The sequence below is a fragment of the Chrysochloris asiatica genome, unplaced genomic scaffold, assembly GCF_000296735.1.
Source record: "Chrysochloris asiatica unplaced genomic scaffold, ChrAsi1.0 scaffold00288, whole genome shotgun sequence".
In the NCBI taxonomy this organism is placed as follows: Eukaryota; Metazoa; Chordata; class Mammalia; order Afrosoricida; family Chrysochloridae; genus Chrysochloris; species Chrysochloris asiatica.
Window position 1 is genome coordinate 663,307 of NW_006408806.1, and position 10,156 is coordinate 673,462.

Sequence of the window (10,156 nt, forward strand, 5' to 3'; positions counted from 1 at the left end):
CATTCTTATCAACGGAAAAAAGATTGAAGTTGTCAAGGACTTCATTCTTCTTGGATCAACTATCAACACTCACGGAAGCAGCAGTCAAGAGATCAGAGGACGTATTGCATTAGGCAAATCTGCTGCACAGGAACTTTTTAAAGTGCTGAAGACCAAAATTGTCAGCTTGAGGACTAAGGTACACCTGACTCAAACCATGTTATTTTCAACAACCTCATATGCATACGAAAGCTGGACAGTGAATTAGGAAGACCGTAGAAGAATTGATACGTTTGCGTTATGGTGTTGGAGGAGAATATTTAAAGTGCCATGGGCTGCCAAAAGAAGCAATAGATCTGTTTTGGAAAAAGTGCAGCCAGAGTGCTCCTTGGAGATGAAGATGGCCAAACTTCATCTCTCATACTTTGGAGAAGGATATCATGTTTGGTAAGGTGGAGGGGTCAAAGAAAAACAGGAAGACCCCCAAAACAAGATGGATTGGCCAAGTGGCAGCATTGATGGATTCAAGCGTGGGAACAGTAGTGAGGTTCGCCCAGGATCGGGCAGTGTTTCATTCTGCTGTGAATAGGGTCGCTATGAGTCGGTACTGACTCGGCACCTAACAACAACAACAAAGGTAACCACAACAGTGGGGTTGGGGTGGGGGGTTTAGTTCAGGTGTTGGGGAGGGCAATACAAGAAGGTGGAAGAACAGGATAGATAGGGAACACTGAGACAGGTTTGCATGGCCTAAGTGGGACAGAGGTAAATAGTGACGCATGCTCAACCTAAGAACTACAGGGCTCTGTGATACATGGTTCGATGCATAGTTTGAAGAGGGGAAATAATACTAAAATGCTTGACTGAATTATGAATATTGGTTTTCCTTGCCTACTAATGTAAAATAGACACTTCAGTAGGACAGAAAGGAATGTTGGGCAACATGATTACAGAAAACTTGTAAGCCCATCTTCAGCCTATAACTGATTGGAATACCTAAAAGGGGTTCTAGTACTTTCCCAGTGAAATAGGCCTCTTGCAAAGCCTTTGCAGAGTATAGGACCTTAAGTGGAATCCTGAGTCCCATCCAGAGCTTTCTGAGGTGGGACATTCCCACTAGCAAGGACAAGCAGACCAGCCTGGAACAGCTAAAGTGACAGAAGATACATCTTCAAAGAAAGGTAATCAGGAAAAACCCAAAACAAAAAAGTCAGCATGAGTAGCTACTACAAGCATAAGCAAAGTGTTCGCCAGGAAGCAATCAAGTTCATTCAGGACAAACTAACTCCCCTCTAAGACTGAAACTCAAAGGGAACACACAAACAGGTATGTAAGCTTGCTGGCAACCACATTGATCTACTGGTGAGTGGAAGAGGGAGAAAGGCAGCAATGAAGAAATGGGATGAGTTCAACCACCGTCCATTAAGTCCCATTGACCTGGAGCTGACAGAGAGAAGAGGAAGGGCTGTTTGGTCCAAAGTGTGGTGAGACCTGGGGACAATTGAGCCCATGGACAAGGACATAGCCTCAGAACACTAGAGCTGAGAGTGAAGTGTCCAGCTGATATGAAATGAGAGGAGATGCACGAGAACACCCAAACTTACAGACAGTAACCATTTGATCTAACCTCGATGGCTTGGTAATCAGAATTTGACTAGAGGAAGATTACAAAAAAAAAAAAATTTTGATAAAGGAAACAAGGGTAAATTGCTACAATTTGATGAACTTGACCTATACTCATGGAGGTAATAACTCTAAATACCAACAGGTAAGGAGTCGTCACATCAAGTATCAATGCTATCCCCCTTTGTACACAGGGTAGATAGGATTAGGCAATTTAGACATTGGCTACCTAAAATGAGGGGGCGATAAAGGCACAAAGCAACTAGCTTACAAGGATTCAAAAGGGAATTTAGTTTAAGACTATTGTGGGGGGGGGGGGAGGAGGGGGAAACAGAATCCCCACTGAATAGTTTTCATCTTGTCTAGATGGGTCTGGTGAAAAGAGATGGGGATAAGATTTGTATGATTCAATAGTGAGTAATTGTTATCAGGACTAATTGCGACTGTCACAATTGTAAAGGTAGAAGTTTTGTAACAAAAATGGGAGTGAATTGTAAAGGTAGAAGTTTTGTAACAAAAATGGGAGTGGTTAATCTTACAGTCCAGAAACAGAGAACCCTAGGACCATCAAGGGAAAAGAACACAAGCAGAATACGGGACCTTATCCCAAGAAGCAGCAACACCAGAGACGGAGGCAGAGATTGATTGGGTCATGGAGAGGGGGAGTGGCTGAGGATTCTAGATTCATGGGAAGAGAGGGCCTAAGTGCTGGTCGTCAGGAGGCTGACTTGCAGAATGTGCCCCTTGGAGGTATAAATTAATATATATGCCTGAGTGGTTTTTTTGTTTGTTTGTTTTAAAGCTAGAGTGAATAGAGAGAAATCTATTAACTGATGGTACATGGAGGGGATTATAATCATTGTCATGAGACAAGATGTATAATTTGTTAAATGTAAAACTGATAATCTTCCCTGTAAACTTTCACTCAATCTAAAATAAAAACCTTTTAAAAAAAAAAGATAATGGGATTTTTCCACACATTTTTTTGAAGCCACCTCATTTATAAACCATATTTGGGAGTCCTGGTGTTGCGCTGCAGGTTAATACATTGGACTGCAAAGTCAGTTTCAACCATAAGGTCAGCTGTTCAAGCTCACCAGCTTCTCCTCGGAAACCCTCTTCAGGGTTGCTCTGTGTCGGAACTGACTCGACGGCACTTAACAACATAGATCTTATTATGCCATGCACTTAAATAATTCTTGGGAAATTTATAACTTTTATTTTCTGAAAGTAAATAATGTTCAAGAAATAAAATTACCATTATTTGAGATCGGAATTTAGAAATTATATGACATTTAATGTTTTATCCAAAGAAAATTATTGAAAAAGATAAAATGAAGTACTAAAGATTCTTCAACAGTGGTTTTTGTATTGGGTTCTAAGAAAGGAATAAAACCACTAAAGATTGTTTTCCTCAAATTTTACTCCATGAATCTTTGTAGAGCAAAGTCATAAGAGCATAAATAATTATTATAACTACCAAATGTTTTTTTAATTTCAAGGAGGCGAGGAGAATTTTTTGAACTCATAAAAAAGAAGCAGTTCAGTCTGGAAGATCCTCATCAAAAGGAGTTATTTTTGTAAGTAGGTTTATTCTCCTTAAATCTAAAGTTTTACTATCCAATTAATTTTTCCCACTATCAGATTTTATTGCCATTATTGTTACAAGATGGTATTTCAGCTGTTGTCAGAATTCTCCAGAATGCTGTACCAAGAACTATATATGAATAATTTGAGAAAAAAAAATTATTTGTCAATTCAAGTGACTAAATTGCCCCTTTATTCTGAAAGGACATAGAAAATATGATAGAATGTCAGTACAGGGCTGTAGTACTCCCTTGTTATTTTTCCAATTCTTCAGAATGGAAGAGCTGGAAATAGACATTGGGAATATGGATGGAAATGGCTATATGGTCATTTCTTGAAAGGTGGCAGAGCCATGCTGTCAGAACTGGAGCCCTAAAAGCTTTCTGTTTGTCCTCATGAGTACTTCATCCCTCCTGTCTTCTAGCTGTATGAGAGTGCTTCAGAAAGATCATGGAAGAATAGAATTAAAAGATAATAGAATTTTTCCATGGACTTTTTGAAGCCCCCTCATATATGCCATTCCTTTGCTGTTACTCCCTTTGCCATGGCAAGAACTCATTAATGAAAAAGAATAAAGAGACAGTATAAAGAAAAGTGGAGTCCTGATGTGACCCTGTGGGATAAAGCACTGGACTGCAAGGTCAACTTGAACCACAAGGTGGGCAGTTCAAACTCACCAGTCGCTCCTTTGAAACCCTATATGGGATTACTATTAGTTGGAACCAACTGAGTGGCACTTAACAACAATAAAGAAAAGTAAGTCAGGAGCAGAAATAAGGATAGTGTTTATACAATTTTGGAATCAACATTTCCTTAGATAGATTCTTATTACTTAGTATGTGACTAAAGATACAGACTAAAGGAAATCATCAATGCACAGCTGTCTGTTCTTACAGTCATACTCCACTTAATCTATAGTCTCAGCATGTGCTTCAGAAATGTACAGACATCTACTCTGTTTAGTAAACAGACATTCTTAATAACAAAATGAAATCGAACCTTAATTCTAGTCTATGCCACAGACTCCCTGTTTCACGCTCCTGAGTTATAACTGCTCACCATCAGAAGATCTAGTGCTAGACATACCCTCTTGCCCCCTTTCTTTTCTACATTGTAGTTAAGCTCATTGGGAAGTGGTAGTTCCTGTAGAATTCTCCCCTTCCATTCCAGAGACACAGGTTCAATTCCTGGCCAGTACATAACCACCACCTATCCATCAGTAGAAGTTTTCATGTTGCTGTGACCCCTAACGAGATGGACTAGCCAAGTGGCAGCATCGATGGACTCAAGCATGACAACAGTAGTGAGGTTGGCCCAGGATCAGGCAGTATTTTGTTCTGCTGTGCATAAGGTCGCTATGAGTCGGTACTGACTTGATGACACCTAACAACAACAACAAATGATACTGAACAGGTTTCAGCAGAGCTTCTAGAGTAAGATGAACTAGAAAAAAAAAACTGGAAATTTACTTCCAAAAGCAGTCAGTGAAAGCCCTATGTATCACAGTGGCTTGATTTGCAATGGACCATGGGATGACCTAGATCCAAACAGCATTTTGTTCCATTTCACTTGAGGTTACCATGAGTTGGAGGCAGCTCTACAGAAGCTAACAAGAAGTTAAGCTCATACAAGTACGTAATGATCTTTGGGCGAGTCAGTATGATATGGCAAGTATTATTGAAATCCTCAATGAAAATGAGTTCAAGCAATGATTAAAAGTATTTTTTGAGAGACATTGTGGAAGATAGAATAACAGTAGAATCAATTCCATTTTCTTGATAGCTAGAGAGATTATGCTTTTAGGTTGGATTTCCCTAGAAGAATCAATGATAATAGCCCTTTTCCTGTAGTGTTTCTATATTACAGTATGACCTTTCCTGTTTCTTCAAACATATTAAAGGAGGCATATGGTCAGACTGCAAAGTCGTTTGAACCACAGCACAGGGTCTGTGGTTCAAGCTCACCAACTGCTCCTTGGAAACCCTATGCAGGGTTGCTATGGGTTAGAATTGACTCGACAGCACTTAACAACAACAATGGTAGATATTTGGATCTGGCATAGAAAAACACTAAACAAAAGAGAGAACCATACAATGGTTGTTGTATTCTAGAGGGCTTTGTCACAGACCCCAGAGCTCGCCATGGTTTTCATTTTTCTTTAAAGAGGGACTAAGGAGCATTATACTTGCTCTCATTTCTTTTTCTCTGGTGGAGGTCATTTAGTTTTTCAAAGGCTTTGCACATGGAAATCACTATGTGTTGAGTGGATTCGAATAACCCACCATAACCCTTTCTGACATAGGACTTTTTTTCAGTAGGATATCTTGAATGGTTAATTATTAGTAATCAGCGAGCTTTCATTGTATTGTCACTAGGAATGAGATACCACGTTTTAAAAAAAAAAAAATCACACTAGCAGGCATGTTTTTGCCCAGAGGTTAATAATTTCTCTTTGTGCCAGACTGGAGCTAAGTGAGGTGATTTGAGGGTAAATTCCAAGAGTTCACAGGGTAACCAGAACAATGTCACCCTGTTGTCACTGCATCGGTCAGGCCTCTGTATGAATTCTGTTTTCATTTCTTTACTCCTCATGAATTGTCACTGCCATTGTTTAGAGGGCCTTAATTTAACTTAGTGACTATTTACTGAGGTTACACATTCACATGAAAGTAAATAGTAGTATTGGGTTTCTTTTTCTCTGTAACAGAGCGATGCTGATGACAGCTTGTGATCTTTCTGCAATAACTAAGCCCTGGCCTATTCAACAACGGGTATGTTGCTTAGTGATGATTAATATTAATTAAAAAGTCAAAAGAAGAGCAGTGTCTCTTATTTTGACTACCTCTTAAAGCGACTTCTTATATTTAGTTCCCTCTTAAAGACAGCTTCTGTAGTGATTTATGTGTTTCTGGAATTTTTTGCCCTTGGAGTCCTGGCGTGGTGCTGTGGGTTAATGCACCAGACTGCGAAGCCATTTGAACTGCAAGGTTGGCAGTTCAACCTCACCAGCTGCTCCGCAGAAGCCCTATACAGTGTCATTGTGGGTCAGAATCAACTCAACGGCACTTAACAATAATTGTTAAATAGTATTACAAGTAGAGTTGGTTTGAACCACAAGGTCAGCAGTTCAAGCTCACCAGCTGCTCTTCGGAAACCCTATACAGGTTCACTGTGGTTTGGAACTGACTCAATGGCATTTAACAACAACAACAATGGGACATAAACAGTTTTTCCTTTGTAGAAAAGTCATTTACACTTGGCAGTATCTGCAAGATACATTAGTGTAGCATAGCAAACACTTAGCTGTTGGTAAGTTTTCATTCCAGTAATACTACAGCTCACTCAGGGTTTTTTGGTGTGTTTTTTAAACATACATCCTTATAATAACTTGAAATTAGAAGAAATAAAGGTCTCTTCTTTGACATAAACCTATTAAGCTACTCTGAGTCTATTAATGTATCCTTATCTCTAAATTTGTGACTGTTATAACATTTTGCAGAGGTCCTGGTGGTACTGTTGAATAAGCACTGGGCTGCTAACCCCAAGGTCAATGGTTCAAACCCACCCACAGCTTTCAAGGAGAAAGACCAGGCTGTTTGCTACTGTAAAGATTTGCAGTTTCAGAAACCCTACATAGGGTCGCTATGAGTACAATCAACTTGATGGCAGTCAGTTTGGTTTTAGTTGATAAAGACTCACAAAAACGATGGATACATATGCAATGATGTATATATTGTGTTTTTGTTGAGATTGCATTTTAAATCCTTAATGCGCTAAGATTATTGACAGTTTGTTGCAGATCAGGCCCCGAACTACATACTCTTTGAGCCCAGTAACCGCAGGCTCAACTCCATGAAACACTTGTGCTGAGAAAGCAGGTTCAGAAACTCATTCTCCATGGCCAACACTGATGTTTCCTAGGCACATGGGAAAGGTGTTTACATACTTCCCTGCCTGATAATAAATAGGACTGTGTGCCTATAGAAAGAACCCTGAGGGCACACTGGTAACCTGTGGTTAGTGGGTTGAGCCCACCCAGAAGCTTGGTTAAAGCAAACCTAACAATCTGCTCTGGTAAAGATTGGTGGTGTGCCATGGAGTCAGTTGCAACTCATAGCCACCCCGTGTACATCTTTATGAGAGCAGCAAGCCTCATCTTTCTCCTGGTTAATTCAAACTGCTGAGCCCAACTCATAATCCACTACACTACCAGCGCGCCTTATAAATATGATAGCCTACAAAATTGTATGGGGTAGTTCTACTCTATACACGGGGTTGGTATGAGTCAGAATCTACTCAATAGCACCTAACAACAGCAGCAACATACCTATCAATCAAGCCTACCAGTCATTCCAAGAAAGATGAGGGAGTCTGCTTCTGTGAAGATGACAGCCTCAGAAACCCTATACAGGGTGGCTATGAGTCGGAACCAATTCGACGGCACTTAACGACAGAGAAGAGTATTGCATAGTGGTCAAGAGAACAGGCTTTGGACATGAACAACTTAAGTTCAAATCCCATGCTACTACTTACTAATTAACTTTGAGCAAGTCACTTCATCTTTGGACCTTAATTTTTTCATCTACAAAATGGAAACCTACTCACAGTGTGGCACGTTAGGGTAAGCACTGAACTGCTAACTACAGGGTCAGCAGTTCAAACCCACCAGCCATTCCTTGAAAATCCTATACAGGGTCGCTATAAGTTGCTACCCACTCAAAGGCACTTAACAACAGCAAGACCATACCTCATAAGAAGGGGCCCTGACGGTGCCGTGGTAAAACATTAAACCGCCTTTCAAACTCACAGCCACTCCCTGGGATAAAGGTGTGGCAATCTGCTTTCATAAAGATTTATAGCCGTGGTTTATGTTATTTAATGCTATGTGTCGCTATGGGTCTTAACCGACTCAACAGCACTCAACAACAACAATAACAAACCTTTAAAAAAAAAAAAAGGTTGCCATTTAGTCAATTCAGACACGTTAGCAACGCGACAGAACAGAGTAGAATTGTCCCTATGAGGTTTCCAAGGCTGTAATCTTTACAGAAGCAGACACCCTCATCTTTCTCCCTTGGAATGACTGGAAGGCTTGAGCCACCAGCCTTTCAGTTAACAAGCAAGCACTTAACCACTGTGCCAGCAGGGCTCCTTACTAGGTACCTGGGAAATACCAAGAGCAAACCTATTGCCATTGCATTGATTTCAACTCATAGCAACCATGTAGGACAGAGTGTAACTGCCCCATGGGTTTCCCAAGATGATCAGTCTTTATAGAAGCAGACTGCCATCTTTCTGCCACAGAGCAGCTAGTGGGTTCGGACTGCCAACCTTTGGTTAACAGTTGAGCACTTAACCACTGCAACACCAGGGCTCCTTTCTTGTTGTTGTTAAGTGCCATCAAGTGTTGCCAACTCATTGCAACCCTATATAAGGTTTTTGAGGAACAGCTGGTGGGTTTGAACTGCTGCCTTATAGTTCACAATTCCATGCTTATTCTAGAGCTCACACCAGGAATCCCAGGCTCCTCGCTAGCAAATAGTAAATGCTTTTTAAATGCTTTCTTCTACTACTACAGTGATGATGATAATTAAGTTCTAAGGACAATGACTGATCTTTCTCATCACAAGCAGCAGCCAATTACCCATTAGATCCTTATTCTTTCTTAATACATGTGATTCTATCTGATTACAGAATCTGCAAGGTCAGTGGTTCAAACTCACCAGCCGCTCCTCAGAAACCCTACACCAGTCACTATGAGTCAGCACCAACTTGACAGCACTTAACAACAACAATTTCAGAATGGCATGCGGTACTGAGATTACAAACAGTGGTTTCCAGTCTGTTAGTAAGACTAAGGAGAGAAAAAATTTCATAGATCATGTCCATAAATATACTACTGACATTTGTTAAAATGTAATATCCACTCATATTATTTTAAAGGATACTCCTTAAAATAAAATAAACACATATCTAATTACAAAATATAAAATCATCACGTTAAAAATACTAGTGAATATAATTAGACAAATGAAAGCAATTAGAGGTAGAAGAATTAGAAAGTGGCTGAGGCAGGGCTTGATGGCAGCTAGGGTGGAGGTGCAGTGAAGTTTGCTGTTAACCACACCACAGAATACCAGGCAAATCAGATCCAGGGCAGAGCTCCAAAGCTAGGAACCACAGATAAGGGAATATTTCTAAAGTTTGAAGGCTTATAGCTGTTGGAACTTGAAGTTGAAGAAAGTAGTTGCTTAATTTTGAATCTGCTGGGCACAGAGACCCAGAGCCAACATCTTGGGTGAGACCAAATGGCAAGACCAAGCAGGAGAGCAGACACTCCACGGAAAAATGCCGCAAGAACCTCAGAGCAAAAGTGAACAATACACTTTGTCGGTTTTGCTTTGTTCTGATTTTTTTTTTTTTTTTCGTATCTGGTCATTGACGTCCCCCACTGTATGGGCACCTCCATTCTGGTGACTAGAATTCTAGGGGAGCCTGAACAAGTGGACACCCCCACCCTCACCACTGGTGAGTTCTACTATGCATGGGCACAGATACACTCAGCCCAAAAGCTGGCCCTGAACATTTTTGTTTTTGTTTTTTAAACACAGGAAAGGCCAGGACAGGACTGTAGAAGAGGGAAAGAGTTTAAAAACAAAACAGGCCTAAAGTTAAATTAAAGCCTGAGGTATAGCATAACAACCAACAATAGCATCTTGGAATCTCTCAGGCAGCTTGGAAAGCAAGAAGCTGAAGAAAGGACATTAAACTCATACTAGCATTAGGCTACAGAATTTTTTTTTTTTTTTTCACTTCTCTCCCTCCTCTCTCTATTCTGTGATTATAGACTGCAATATTCAGTCTAGTTTTTTTGTTTGTTTGTTTTTGCTGGTGGTGTTTTGCTGTTTTATGCTCACCCTTCAACATTTGGGAACTCTTTCTCTCCCTGTATTACCCAAGAGTCAGC

At 40.3% G+C, this 10,156-nt stretch overlaps 1 protein-coding gene across 1 annotated transcript in view; it reads left to right on the top strand.

The window, feature by feature from the left end:
* Positions 1-10,156, top strand: part of PDE5A (phosphodiesterase 5A, cGMP-specific) — a 283,278-nt gene that overhangs the window by 236,506 nt on the left and 36,616 nt on the right. Inside the window, exons 17-18 of the mRNA XM_006874591.1 lie at positions 3,105-3,182; positions 5,897-5,960. Of these exons, the coding sequence (XP_006874653.1) occupies positions 3,105-3,182; positions 5,897-5,960 (142 nt within the window). The remainder of the gene's footprint in view (positions 1-3,104; positions 3,183-5,896; positions 5,961-10,156) is intronic.